Here is a 15,349-nt window from a genome sequence, read left to right on the forward strand (position 1 = left end):
AGGAGTTATCACCAATTGCAGTTCTGCTTGCCTGCACCCCTTTTCTCCTGATTTTATACATCGTGCGTAACTCCTACTATTTTAACATGTGTTTAGTTTCAGCTGTGCATTTGAATGCTGTAGAAAATATGGAATTGATACGGTACCTGCCCAATAAATTAAAATATACATTAAGCTTGTAGTTTGCTATTCCATAAATGTCTCTAATTTCCATATAGAACATGGCTTTTTTTTTAAAAAAGATACCATTAGTTGCAAAACCCTTTTATCTATACAACATATACAACATATACATATGAGTGTATCTGAAGAAGTGTGCATGCACACGAAAGCTCATACCAAGAACTAACTTAGTTGGTCTTTAAGGTGCTACTGGAAGGAATTTTTTTGTTTTGACTATGGCAGACCAACACGGCTACCTATCTGTAACATATACTTGTTACACCAACACAGATTAGTAAATCGTAAAGAGAGTTTGTGTAGTAGCTACAAATGTGAGCTTCCACCTAATTATCTAAGCCATGTATTTATCGGGGAGGGATAGATAAGCCCTATATTCTCAGTCTCAACCTTCATCTTCCCCACCTGTAATATGGGGCTAATAATATTGGCTGAGCCAACAAGTTTGTTGTAAGGATTCCTGAGATCACGTAAGGCAGGCATAGGCAAACTCGGCCCTCCAGATGTTTCCACCATCCCTAACCACTGGTCCTGTTAGCTACGGATGATGGGAGTTGTAGTCCCAAAACATCTGGAGGGCCGAGTTTGCCTATGCCTGATATAAGGGCTCTGAGAGTTGAGGAATTTTCTGTGTTGAAAAAAACAAGCTATACTTTTTTTCCGGGCTAAGCTCACCAAATGTGAATGGACATTGTGAGCTAAACCCATCTCTTTACTTAAACTCCTCTTTGCTTTCTCCCTCCGCAGAATTTTCGTCAATGCTTCCTTTGCTCAGATCTTGGAGGAGGACCTGCCACTTTTTGATGGCTGCTGCTGCAGCTGCCGGTTGATCATCTGGGGTCTTCATAGCTCCTGACTATTCGTGGGAGGCAAGGCATTCCTGGAAGGCTTTCGGTGACTTCTTGTGAATGTGCTAGGGAAGAAAATGCCTCTGCCTTTCGGGCTGAAGCTGAAACGAACTCGACGCTACACAGTGTCTAGCAAGAGCTGCTTGGTGGCCCGCATCCAGTTGCTTAACAATGAGTTTGTGGAATTTACACTGTCGGTGGAGAGCACCGGGCAGGAAAGCCTGGAGGCCGTGGCACAGAGGCTGGAACTTCGAGAGGTAGGGAACGTGGTGGCAGGCTTGCAGGACTTTCCATCCTGGGATGGAGGCACCATTCAGGGACATGGGAAGCTTATGCTTGGAAAGACTATTTGCCTACGCTGGAAGGGAGCAGCTTTGCAGGGGAGTGGGTAGAGAGCAAGCCAGACCTACTGTTAGACAGAGTGAGGCAACTGCCTCAGGTAGCAGATATTGGGGGGGGCAGTTCCCTTCTTTGGAGGACAGAGCTGTGTGGGACATATGTACCCCTTAAACTGGCCAGCTGCCCTCAGTTGTAGAGGAGGGAGCTATTCAGTCACCAGTACCAAAGTCAGATTCAGCTGCCAGTCTGGCTGGCTTCTGTGCCTAGTATGGAGGCAACGGTGGGACTCCATCTTGCCTTTAACCTCAGGCGGCTCAATGTCTTGGGCAGACCTGACCTTTCCCATTACATATTCTTTTTAACTGGAGATGCCAGGGTTTGGGTTTGCGTCAGGACTTGGAACCAGGGATTGAACTTGGAACCTTAGCATGCAAAGCAGTTCTGTTCCCTCCTATGAACATGTCACACCATGTAGTCCTCTTTGTCAGCATGTACATGCACAGAAACAGGCTTGTGCAAATGAGAGATAAATTCCACAGGTATATCGATGTTGAATCTGTGTTGCAGCCAAAACAACACAGAGTCTGTGGCGCTTTGAAGACTAACAAAAACATTTAGGCATGGGGTTTTCTAGATAAGATCCTACTTCCACGGAAGCAGAAAGTGGTCACCTAAAAGGTGATTTAGGTCACCTAAATCAGAAATAAAAAAAAATTAAATTTCTGTTGGAATTTATATATCACTTTGCTACTTCACTCACCCTCAAAGCAGCTTACATTCAACATGCAAATAAAAATATGATGTAATGATCAGTGTAAGCTGCTTTGAACTTTTTTTAAATGTTGCGTGGGATAAAAATATAATAAAATACACATTGCCTTCTCCAATGCTGCTCAGCCCCTGAAATCTCGTTAAAAACATGCTGCTAATTTCTGCTGCATTCTGTACTTTAGAAGGTAAAGACTTTTGGTTACTCCATCCTGGCTTGTTGTAAAAACAGCCTGGATGTGCAAAACAATGTCAGGAACTCTTTCTGCACTTGGAGCTCTAGCCTTTCTATGTCCACTAAATTGCAAGAGTCCTGAAGATATATGAAAATAGGAAATGGCCCTGAGTCAGACCGCTGGTGTGTCTAGCCCCTGTCTCTGGCTGGCGGGAGCGCTCCAAGATCTCTCCCAGCCTTGTTACCCGAGATCCCTATGGCAGGGATGGGGTGGCCCTCCAGATGTCATTGAACTCCAGCTCCCATCATCCCGCATCAGCAAGTCATGCCAAATGGAGGAGGCGAAGGAAGCAGCAGCAATGACCTTCATTTGGATCACAAAGTTGCAGGATCCAACTTTTCAAAGTGCCGAACCGGAGTTACCTTGGTGCAGCGTGCTCTGTTTTGAACGTGTGCACGTGGATCAGTCCCGTTCTCTGTAACAAAGCAAACCCTTGCGCATTGCTCCACATGGGGCACGGGGCATGCTTTTTCTTCCTTCGTATCTGTCACAAAGTGGCCCTCAGTGTGGGCAGAGAAATTGGAGTTCAAGATGAGTCAGCTCAAGGCGTCCGGTTGTTGACAGAGATTTTGCATGCCTGCGAGCAAGCATCTTAGAACTGTTGCCCTCTTAAGCTTTTCTTCCATTTACTTTCCATTTTATAAGTGTGGTGAAAGCAGAGAGAGAGAGAGAGAGAGAGAGAGAGAGAGAGAGAGAGAGAGGGGAAAGGGTGCCAGAGAAATAAAGAAAAGCAGGTCCCCACCCATTTTTCGCTCCTATCCTGTCAACACCTGTTGTAGCTCTGCCAACCACTGGTATGTGGCATTCAGCAGATTGTGCGCAAGGAAATGTTACCCTGCTCTAACCACTACCCCACAGATATTTTTCCTTATCTGATCTGTGCTCCTGGTATCTAGGACAGAGTCAGAATTACGAGGGATGGCAGCAGTGTTTCTGAGTGAAGGGTCTGGTCTGCTTTGAATGTATCCGAGTAGAGATGGCTGTTGCGGCAAAGTTAAGAGAATATCATTTATTCTTGAACTGTTAGCGGTAGATCCTGCCCTTGCTGAGGAACCTCTTCTGGCACTGACCATTGCATGCACCCCTTATGGAGGACACTCCAGTCACCTGATCCTCTTTTCCATTTTAATTTGGGTTCTGAAATATTTTGGGAAATGGCAGGAACTCCGTGAAGTGAGGTTAGTAAATCAGATCTAGGGAGCGCAAACCAGACTGCTGAATTTGAGCAGGCTTCCTCACGCTCTCCAGAACACATCGCCGTACAGATTTTTTTGGCAAATACTTGTGCAGCAAAAAAAGCAAGCAGATGATGGAATGGGATGGGATAGGAAAGGAAACAGAGATAAGGTAGAGAACAGAACTCACTAAGTGTGAAAATAATACTCTTGGCAAACTGAAAACGTTGTTTTGCTTCCAGTGCTGTTGATTTTTTTTAATCTGAAATGTTGAGGCAGTTATGTCCACTTTAAATATTACATAATTTTGGAAGACTGTTTACCACATTCCAGGTGTGGGTTGCTTCTGAGGCAACCACCTCAGGCCTGTATTTTCAGACATAAAGCCACCAGAGGTCTTGCCTGTAATTTTTAAATTCCATTTTTATCCCAGCCTTTCTCCAAGGATCCTGGGAAGGTATATATTTTATAACCTTTTTGAGTCCACGGCTCGCTTAATCAACTTCATTCTTTCTGCAGAATCCCTGTGGGGCTCAGGAGGCCTTGCCTGCAGAGCTGGCAGCCTCTCGCCCTTTTCTGAACACCCTCCCTTGTGGAGTTACAGATAGGTAGCCGTGTTGGTCTGCCATAGTAAAAAAAAATAAAAAAATCCTTCCAGTAGCACCTTAAAGACCAACTAAGTTACTTCTTGGTATGAGATTTACTCCCTTGTGGAGTGTTCCCTCAGCCTCTTTCCTCTCCCCTCTCCTTGGGAGTCCTCCAGTCAGCTACTGCTGCCATCCCTGGTCTCTAAGCATCACAACTTAATTTGAACCCAGGTCTTCTTGGGGGCCTACTCCAACAGTCTAATCCAGGGCTGGGGAATTTACGTCCCTCCAGATGTTGCTAGACTACAACTTCCTTCATCCCTGACAACTGGCCTTGCTTATTTGAACTGATGGGAATTGGAGGCCAACATCTGGTTCCCCTGCCCTAACCACTAATACCACACAGTGATTACAGCAACAAGTCTCTGACCTTGCCTCCTTTGTTCTTGGCTATCTGTAAGGCATCCTTGAGTTACAGTATCTTTGTAGCAAGATGAGTCCACATGGGCCATGGTAGCTCCTCCGGTAATGTCCTCCTTTCTGGGACAGACAGTACTATTGTTGGGAGGGCCTCCACAGGAACATCTACCATGATGCAAAGAAGTATTTTGCATTGTCTCCCATACTGAGAAGACAACCTAAGGAGAAATAAATGGGGGGTTAAAATTCACTGAATGGGGCGCCAACACCAAGAGGCAGGGAACAAGAGTTGCCAAAGCAAGTTGATGTTGGAGCTAAGAGAAAAGAGCAAGGAAAGTGCAGGAGGGGAGAATGAGGGCAGTAGGGCAGGAGGATGGAGCAGGGAGATTGAGGGAGCAAGCCAGGGCAGTAACAGGAAGCAACCGGGATTAGAGAGAGACTGAGCAAGAAGGCGGCAGATATCCCTGGGGCTTATCGCACAAGCATTTAGTCTGGTAGACTGGCACAAAATTTAGAATCCATTCAACTTCCAGGGTGTTAAAAGGAAAATGCAATGGTCTAGTGCAGGGGATAGGCAACATGGTGTCCTCCAGATGTTGTTAGACTACAGCTCCCATCAGCTTTAGCCAGTGTGGCCAGGTGGTCAGGCATGATGGGAATTGTAATCCATCAACATCTGGAAGGCCACCATGCTACCTGCCCCTGGCCTAGTCCTTATGGTTTTGGAGAATAGTTTAGTCATTACTTGCAGAAGGCTTAGGAGATGATGAAACATGGAATAGTTTCTCTTAATAGTCTGTCCTTTTCTGCCTCTTTCTCATCTTCAACTGCTGTATCACTTTGTCATCCCCCCCCCGAAAACTGCCATCTAACCAAAGTCACGCCACTCCTCAGTTGTTCTTTCTCCATTAGTGAAACCTGCATATATTATGTAAAATAATATGTGCCTGTTGATCTGACGTAATTCAGCCCTGAAGGTTGTGTTTCTATGCAATAGAGTTTTTTTTAAAATGCCACATGTCACCTTGTATATGTTGAAAGCTTTGCTTTTGGTCCAATCTCTCCCCCCTCCTCTTTTAAAAATTATTGTGCACTATAAACTTGATGGAAAAAGCTAGTTTCCTAAAGCAGGGTAGGCTGAGGCACATGTATTGTGCTATTTGCAGAATGTGAATTGCAGGGAATGTAAATACAATCTGGTTCTCTTTTGACACACCCTGGCTAAGAGGCCAAGTGGTAAATGCGCCTTCATTAAATTCCAGGAGTCAGTGTGGGCAGAGTACAGAGATGATTGAATGGAGCACAAGCAAATTTTGCTGCCATAGTGTGTTCGAGAGACTGAACACTCCCTGCAAAAATGCATCCAGAAGCATTTTATACTCAGTGTCAAACTATAGACAGGACGCCAAGTTCCATGTTTCTTTTTAATTCTCTCTCTCTTTTTATAGATAAAAAGTTGCCCTGGAAGATTGTGATCAGGAGTAGATGAGGCAACGGGCTGTACAACCCCTTCCTCTTCTAACATTATTTGGGCCACTGCCACAAAGATTTTCTTCCTGCAAGAGTGAAGATACAGGTCTATTTTGCACATGGTGTCAAGCTATAATTTAGCATTATGTGCATAAGCAGCAGCAGTGAGCCTTTGCTTGGTGTACACCCTCCCTTCTGGTCTGTCTTCTTTACTCCTTTGGTGAAGCTGTGAAAAGATCGGCTCTTCAGATACAGTAACTAACTTTGAACTGAGGGAGACCTCTAGTTTAAACACAGGCAAGCCTGGGTCAAACCATGGTTTATTATCCTGGCCTATCAAGCTGCAGTTGAAACTAACAATGATTTCCTTCTTTTCTAACACAACAGGGAACTCTAGTTATTTTAGAAGTGGATACTTCCAATTTCTTTGTTGCCACAGCAGAAGAAGAGAGTATGTTCAGGGGAGTGTGTGAGCCTGATTCTTCATGTTGCTCATTCACACAACAATAAGTTATGGTTTGCATCCAAAACAGCCCCCATTTCCCCATATTTCTACCCCAAAGGCATATGAAGACAGCACAGGGGCAGTATTTAATGGAAAAGTGGCCGTAGGGGAAAGGGTTAAGCAATACCTCATTTTCTGCTATTGCGTTTCTGATCACAGCCTTGCAAGGCTATGTTCCCCATCCCCTCATTTTAGAAAAAAGACATTGCATTGAGTAGAAAAGAGACACACAGTTCTGTGAAATGCCTAGCACGGCCCTTTTGTGCCAAGCATCCAGCCACAAAACCAGGAGCCCTTGGGCTGCAGCTGAGGCCTAGCAAAGTGAGCCACCGAGGGCGATTTGTTCTCAGACTTGAGAGCTCTCTCGAGGAACAGAAGATAAGAGGAAAAGCCACCAACTTACCACAGGTGAAAATGGTGTACAGGATGGTGAAACTAAAAGTGAAGTCCAGCCGCCTAGCTGTATGACCTGGTGGACCGTGGCAAGACCAACACGATCCAAACTTGAGCATCTTTGTCACCAGAAACAGGAAATGAAAAGTATCTGCAAGCAGATGGCCCTAGATGCAAATTTTCAGTCTCTTTAGATTCAGGTGTCTGGAAATTTGCAGATACTCTCACAAATCTTGCCTCCCTAGAGAAATGTCTCATTTGTCTGATGGGCTGGTGCTAATTAAAAGATAATCTTTTAGAACATGCATCTGCCACATAGCTAATTAGGTAATAAGTCAGTGTGAGTGTGATTGCTACATCAAACACTATTGCATCGTGGATTTATGGCATAGGCTATGATCCACAAACTAATTAAAGAGACTTGGACGAAAGCCTGTTCCACTTGGAATAAAATTGGCTTCAACGTGAGTATTGTGACCAGACCTGTTTGTGAATTGCCCATTCACGTTAAAAGGTGACAAAACTGATCTCCATTTCAAAGCTGTAGGATTGCTCACAAGGACTGTATATCTGCTTCAGGCAAAGTCTGAATCCAGAAGTAAAATGGGTTGCTTAGGAAAAATTCAGACTTTGTCTTAACTTTACCAAGCATCAATGTTATGATAGTAATAGTAATAATAATTTATTATTTATGCCCCACCCATCCGGGTGGGTTTCCCCAGCTACTCTGGGTGGCTCCCAACAGAATATTAAAAATGTGATAAAACATCAAACATTAAAAACTTCCCTAAACAGGACTGCCTTCAGATGTCTTCTAAAAGTCAGATAGTTGTTTATTTCCTTGACATCTGATGGGAGGGCGTTCCACATGCAGTCCTCAATTGTGTAGGGCAAGTAACGTAAATAAGTAAAGAAACATTTCCATAAAGAATACTGCCATGTAAATGAACCAGTTCTTTCTGAAGGTGAATGGAAGAAATTGTCTATGTTTTGTATTTCTACTGTAGGTTAGAAACTCATACTGAATTGTGGGGGGAAACAATCTCACTTTGACCTCATAAAACCCTTAGCTTATAAGTTATTTCCCCTCAAAAAAGGCTGTTTACCATACCCTAGCATTCCTCTAAAACTGGGCTGTAGTCACCTGTGTTTCTGCAGGCAGGTGAGTTATTAACTCTTTAAAGTACACACCCATATCATCTTCCTCAAACAAATTTAGGAGAGCTACCCAAGCAGTAGACATAGCGTGGTGATCTGTTATCGCACCAATTTCTTGAAAACTATCATTGGACTTTGGACAAATCCCACCAAAGTTGACGATGGGTAGCAGAAACCTGGCAGTCCCTCCAGCACATAAGGCAACTTGCATGGTGTTAAGCACCATTTATGTACACATTTTAACTACAATTTCCCATCTCTCGCTGAGATACAGTGGAGGGGGTGTTTCTTCCACATAATCCTGTTCAACCTTGTAACGTAGGCTGAGCTCTTTCCCCCGTATTACTCTGAGACCATCTGGACTCAGATTTTAAGAGAAGTTGGTAAAGTTTCAAAACCAGTCGCTTCGTGCATCCATCACTTTATTTCACTATTTCCCCCCCCCCCCCCAAATCCAAGAGTTGTCTGGTAGCAGTTTCTCACATAGCCCTTTTGTTCAAAAGAAGTGGAAAGCTGGACTCAGAACAGTCAGGATAATTGGAAATCTTTTCTGCCAGAATGGGGACCACGTTTTCAAAAAAGTTGCAGAGGTGACGTAGGACTTTATTGAGAGATAATCACTAATCTGGCCTGCTGAATTTAGAGCTGCTTGTAGATGCTATGAGGGGCTTCTTCCTTGACTGCCATTGCTAAGCCTCCCTCTGCATCGGAGACGGCTTGAGTCAATCAGTCCCGGGCATCTGGTGTTTTGGATTACTGTTACGAAGTAATCTGCTACAAGATTTTCAGCTGTCTGGGTAGTATAAAAGTGTCTTCACCAGATTCGGCAACAATTCACGTTCTCAGTTTCAAGGAAGAGAGATTTAATACACACCCCTAATAATTTTGCGTTTTACTTCTCATCAAAGTTCTTTGGACTATGTGAATACTAAATTTCATGGTTCTGAGTCATATGCTCATAGTTTTGGTACCTATTGGTGCGCCTAGGTAATTTTGAAATCTGAATTTAGCATTTACTGGTGTGTGCTCTTTAGATGGTTATGTTGTGTTGGTCTCGTATCTATTTATTTATTTATCTATCTATTACACATACCCTGGTGTATCCATATCACAAGCGCTGGAGGTTGTGGCACAGTATACAAGACAGTGTGAGCTTCCATAGCCTTGATACCCCATGATGCATGGACCATCCTAGATTGGTGTGTGTGTGTGTTTCCAGTGTTCAGCAGAGCAGGCCCATTGAAATCAATGGATATGTCTAGGTCCAATAACGTCAGTGGCTCTACTCTGAATGGAACTAACTTAAATGCCACCCTTGGTTAGGATATAAACACTTGCCTTAATCCCGGTGAAATTAAGTGAAGTTCATGTTCCTTTGGTGTGTCCTGGCAGTTGGCTAGAGAGACCACAATTCTGCTATTGTGTCAGCTGGGGAAGTCCCATATATAATGTATTTGCTTGATAAATATTCAGAACTTTATAATGTTCTCTTTGGAGTACTGGCCCAAGTCAGTCTTGCCTAGTTAAAAAATAAATACTGTTGCCATTCCTGTGTTCTTTTGAGGGAAATATTTCTTTGCCCCTGCGGCTCAGTTTTCCTTAATTTGGTGTTCTGTTCCCCACATATATTTTGTATTAGTTGCAGGGTTGAGTGCTACCCTCTCTCCCCACCTTTTCAGATGTTCCATGCACATTCAATAATATTGCTATTTCTTGTACCTCTAACAAAGAGGGCAATTAGCTGGAACATAACTGTGTAGAAAATCCACGGTCCTTTCTGTCTAGGGTTGATTTACTGCCCGGAGGTTGAATGATGAGTAAGTTACTAAAATAAATAAACCTTGCAACAGTGTTAATCTCAGAAGCTTAACATATTTCAAGAGTTATGTCATGTCGTTTCTGCAGGGCTAGGTAATCTCTTGTGCTATGGATAGCTTTAGCCGTGATTACAAAGTGATTCACTTTTAGCCCATTCAGCATCAGTGCTCCAGGATGCCTGAATGCCACCAAGAGCTTGCAAAACTGAAATATACCTTTGTAGCCGTGCATGTGAGCTGGAAACAGCACATTTTATCCCAATTCTATGGGGAATCACTTCTCCCATCTCAGGAGCTCTAGAACTGAAACACTAGAACTTTCTGGTTGTCTGTATTTGGTGCCGGTGTCCTTTTCTCTGTAAAGCCAAAGGGATAAACAGGATTCTGCTGTATGTACTTTAGATTATGTCCATTTTATAGTGGCAGCATCAATTGTTACGTTTTGTGCAAGTTAGAAAGGGGAGGGCAAGCTTGTTATCAATCCAGTATTGGCACAATAGTGCCATAAGCTGTTGTTGTTGTCTGTTGTTAGCATTAGCATAGCAAACCATAGCATATGAATGGCACATCTCTAGAAAAGGAACCACCATAACATTCACATTCATCCCTTCTTTTGCTTGCCTCTCCCTCCCTTCCCATGCCCAAATGTCTACATTTAGATTGCAATCTCTGTCAGGCAGAGAATTGCCATTTCAGCTAGCACATCTGAACCAATAAAAATTGGGCTTATCTTCTTATAAAGTAAAACATTGGCTCTTACATTTTATGTTCACATTCTAATCACAATCTAATAGGACATTCTAATCACAATCTAATAGGACAGTAAGCAGCTCCGACATTTTCATGGCGTTTCCAACAGTTGCAAACTAAGGTACTATTCCCAGTGACTTAGGAGCGCTGCTATTTTTTCTGGATCACGGGACAGGAGCCCATGCTGCATCTCGCCATTCACTATTTGGTGTTTTTTTGGGGGGTACATTTTGCATGTGATTACATATATGAAGCAGCTGGTCTTTGGTGCAAGGATGGTGATAATTCAGCATTAGTTGCTCAAACACCAAAATGTCTCAGTGGCCAGCTTAAATCATGGCACAGAGCCGAAAGATTAGCAGTGGTAGCCCACATTTGTTACTATAACCGGCAAGCCTGCTAAATGCATTAGCCCCTGGGCAGATAGAGATCACCTGCAGCGATGGCAGCTTTGTGTAAGAAGCATTATCATAACTTCAAGATCGAGTTCCAGTGACTCCCAAACTGTATGCCAAGGGACACTAGTATGCCTTGAGAGAATTGCTGGGGTGCTACAAGTAATTAATGCATTTATTAAAAGAATCCCATGAAACTAAAGTCCCTACCAACAGGAGAGGGTGTCATGGGCTTTGAAGACACTCGAACTCAGGACGCAAGGGAGAAATGTGCTAGGAGGAAGGCACGCTTGGCAAATACACACTGTGATCAGCTCCCGCCTGGAAATCAATGTCCCCACAGTGGAAGGACGTGTGGATCCAGACTTGGCCTCCACAATCTCTTACGGACTCATTGTTAAAACCATGTTTATGGAAGACAATCTTACTCGGATACGAGTGATCGCCAAAGAAGAAGAAGATATGGATCCACTGTTCTGGCCTGGCCTCCTTCCAATCAGCTGTCACTGGGGACTGGCCACCTTTCTGCATCATTGCACTGATATAATTTGATCATTCTCGGATGTAGCAGGGTTTCATGCATCTTTGCATGATGAGCCACACTGCTCTGTGAGAATGCTCAGATCAGTGACTCTTGCAGAAATGGAGCAGGTGGGAACACTGGAAGCTGCCTCCTATGCCAAATGAGACCATTAGTCCTTCTGGCTCAGTATTGTATTATTGTTATTATTATTATTATTATTAGTAGTAGTAGCAGTAGTATACTGCACTATACCCGCAGGTCTTAGGGTGGTTCACAGGATAAAATCACAATATAAAAACACAAAATACATAATCAAAATAAAAACAAAAACAACTCAATAACCCTCCCCCCCAATATACTGTATTTTTCTGTGTATAAGACTATTCCCCCCCCCCCAATTTTTAAAGTTTCAATTGTGGGGCGTCTTATACATGGAAAAATACAGTATATTGACTGTCAGCAACTCTTCAGGATTTCTGTACACAACATGGGCTCTGCTGCTGGTTCCCCAGAGGGGAGGTGATTTTTTTGGCCATGTTTTTGTCTGGTGTTGGAATGAAATGTGCCATTAATTTTGTTATCCTTAATAATAATCAGTCTTATAATGTACTCCTCAAACAGCAGAAGCTTGGGAAGCACCGCTGTAGAAACTGATTTTATTTTAATTGTATTGCTTTGCTGCTTTGTTGCTTCCCACCACCCCCTGGGCTCCTTTGGGAGGAAGGGTGGGGTGGAATCTTTTAATAAATAATAATAAGAAATTAACTGCAAAGTGTTCCAGGTTTCACTTTGGAATAACTGAATAACTGAAGATTGGAATAATCTTCCTTTTGCTCTTTTCTCCTAGATCACTTATTTCAGCCTCTGGTATTTCAACAAGCAAAACCAGCGCCGGTGGATAGACTTAGACAAGCCTCTGAAAAAGCAACTGGACAAATATGCCTTGGAGCCGACTGTATTCTTTGGTGTGGTGTTTTATGTGCCTTCTGTCTCCCAGCTTCAACAGGAGATTACCAGGTGAGTGGTGCAAGCATGCCTGCCATGTTCTGCAGGGAGAAGGGAGCATCTTCTAGCTGTCTTTACCTGGCGCTTTTCAGCCTGTAGTTTTCTGTGTGTATCTTCTTTTCAGAACAGTGAGCATGATGTACCATATTTTTTGCTCTATAGGACGCACTTTTCCACCTCCAAAAATTAAGGAGAAATGTGTGTGCGTCCTATGGAGCGAATGCAGGCTCCTTAGCTTCAGTGATAGCAACGCGAAGCCTCCGAAGCACAGAGGGAGCGCTCCCTCTGCTCTCCGGATGCTACGCGTTGCTTTCGCTGAAGCCCGGAGAGCGAGAGGGGTCGGTGCGCACCCCTCTGGCTCTCCAGGCTTCAGGGATAGCCGCCTGAAGCCTTTGGAGCACAGCGGGAACTCGCGCTGCGCTCCAAAGGCTTTGGGTTCCTTTTGCTGAAGCTGGGAGAGCAAGACTCTCCTGGCTTCAGCAGAGAGGGAGAGCTGCGCAGCGCCCCTTCAGCGAAGCGGGAAGAGAATTGGAAGGGGCTCCGTTTCTCCTGCCGCTTCGCTGAAGGGGCGCTGAGCAGAGAGGGGGAAATTATTTTTTCTTGTTCCCCCCCTCTAAAACAAGGTGCATCCTATGCATCCTATAGAGCGAAAAATACGGTAGGTTGTTGAGGTTTCAGTCTGCCCATGTTCACTATAAGCCTTTCATTTTAATTAACCGAAAAGGTGTAGCAGGCAGGTAAATTATATTAGCGCACGGTGTTACACTCTAGGTGTAGGTTCCCGTTAAAAGCCGCACCATGAAATGCATGGAGCACCAGCTTCTAAAAACTTTTCTTCTGAACAGAAAACGTCAGTAATACTACTTAGGTCGAACCAGGATATTGGATTTAGGATTAAGGACTAGGTAAAATATGCACTCTTGCCCCACCTTTAGAAGTTTTTATTATTTGAGTTCTTAACTATGACACAGGTGTCGATACGTTTTATGTTGTCCCATAAGGGAACCTCTCCTGCAAATAAAGTATGCTCCTTTTGATTGAAGGTGCTGGTGGAGTCACATTTTATGTGTGATACAGGGTAGTCCCTCTATTCTTCTCCTTAGCATGGATGCTGCATTCCCCCTGTGGGACCCCCCCCCCAAAAAAGTCAGGATGCTCCCAAGTTCCAGATCACCTCCAACTGTAGCTAGAAATGCAACTAGGTTGTGTGTTTGGCAGCACATGGTCAGAATCCCCAGTCTGACCCCTGTGCCCAGACTCCATGTTATACACCCAAACCCGAAATGTTGTCTGCAGAGGGTGATCATAGTGTCACCCTGCTGCCCAGACAAGCAGGAAAGAATATAATTGCGCAAGCATAAAGCAGGGTTGGGTCACCTCCAGATGTTGCTGAATTATAACTATCTATAGTCATCCCTGACCTTCGCCATGCTGGCTTAGGATGCTGGGAATCCATCAACCTCTATTTTCACAGGAAAATTGCCCTGAATGCATGTTCTCTTTCCATAATAGATACCAGTATTATCTACAATTGAAGAAAGACATATTGGAAGGAAGCATCCCATGCACGTTTGAGCAAGCAGTGCACCTGGCTGGGTTAGCTGTTCAAGGTAACTAACATGTTTAGCTGATTTTAGGAAGTGCTTGAACTTCGTGTTCCTGGGAGAAGTGGGTGCATGGCCCACAGTCCACCAAGGCCCTGTCCTCTAAAAGGTGTTTCAGCACTTTTCTATGGAGCAATCTGGCTTGAGGGATCTTAGGCATACAGCAGCTGTTTCACCAGCCCATGGCCATCATTGTGTAGCTGTTAGCTTTTCCGCTGGGGAATACACTTTGGCAGGCTAGAGATAGCAACAAACTCCAGGTCCCTTCCCACTCCCAATCCTGCGAGGTAGGCAAGGCTGAGAAATGGAACTCGCTTCCATTTGAAGTCAGTTGAACTTCTGGCACCTCCTGAATACTTTTAATTTAAACTGGATTCTGATTTTATCATTTTGTTTTTGTACTGAGTTACTCGCACACCACTTACAGACAATTAAGTGGTATGTAAACAGATGATGTAATAAATGAATGAATGAATGATGTTTTGCCTAAAGCTTTGTTAGTTTGATTGAGACTGGGATTCAAGCGCCGACGCTCATCACTCTGCCTAGTCTGCTGCACTACACAGATCTGGTGTGGTACCCATAACTAGTTTCATAACCCCAATACATACTTTTTAAAAGTGCTGTTGTAAACTTGCATGTAACACAATAGTAGCTTTATTTTTTATGCTGTAACTAAGATAAGTAGGTGATAACTGTTCCGTATTTAGTTTCCCTTGCTGACACCATCAGAAGATTGTAATTTTATTTTATTTTTTTAATTAATTACTAAAGTGTTGAGGTTCTGTGAATGCTGCCATTCCACCTATTAAGATAAGGAGGGGTTCGTCTTTCAGTACTGATTTTCCTGATTCAGGGAGTTTTAAGTTCTTTTTTTTTAAAAAAAGAAAAATGCACAGGTAGAAAAGAACCCACACAGAAACGACTACTTATTCTAGGCTGATGCAGTAGCAAAGATCAGAATACACTGAAGATAAGAATACATTGGCCTTCCAGTACTGATTTCCTTTTTCTTTTTAAAATCTTTATTTTAAGAATGGTTTGTGGGGGAAATCAACAAAATCAAATAATACAATATATAAATAATCAAGATCCATAAATAAGGTTCCATGCACTCAATTGCTCATACAGATTGCACATGCATCGATGCACCCATGGCTCAATCTACATCTGCAC

At 43.6% G+C, this 15,349-nt stretch overlaps 1 protein-coding gene across 7 annotated transcripts in view; it reads left to right on the forward strand.

The window, feature by feature from the left end:
- Window positions 1-15,349, forward strand: part of PTPN21 (protein tyrosine phosphatase non-receptor type 21) — a 48,176-nt gene that overhangs the window by 3,267 nt on the left and 29,560 nt on the right. For all 7 annotated transcript variants that reach the window (XM_081909329.1, XM_081909331.1, XM_081909330.1 and 4 more), the window contains exons 2-4: window positions 928-1,285; window positions 12,412-12,581; window positions 14,082-14,179. In XM_081909329.1, coding sequence (XP_081765455.1) covers window positions 1,106-1,285; window positions 12,412-12,581; window positions 14,082-14,179 — 448 coding nt within the window. In that variant the 5' untranslated portion in view covers window positions 928-1,105. The remainder of the gene's footprint in view (window positions 1-927; window positions 1,286-12,411; window positions 12,582-14,081; window positions 14,180-15,349) is intronic.

This window comes from Podarcis melisellensis, assembly GCF_964234715.1.
Source record: "Podarcis melisellensis genome assembly, chromosome: 1".
Classification (NCBI taxonomy): domain Eukaryota; kingdom Metazoa; phylum Chordata; class Lepidosauria; order Squamata; family Lacertidae; genus Podarcis; species Podarcis melisellensis.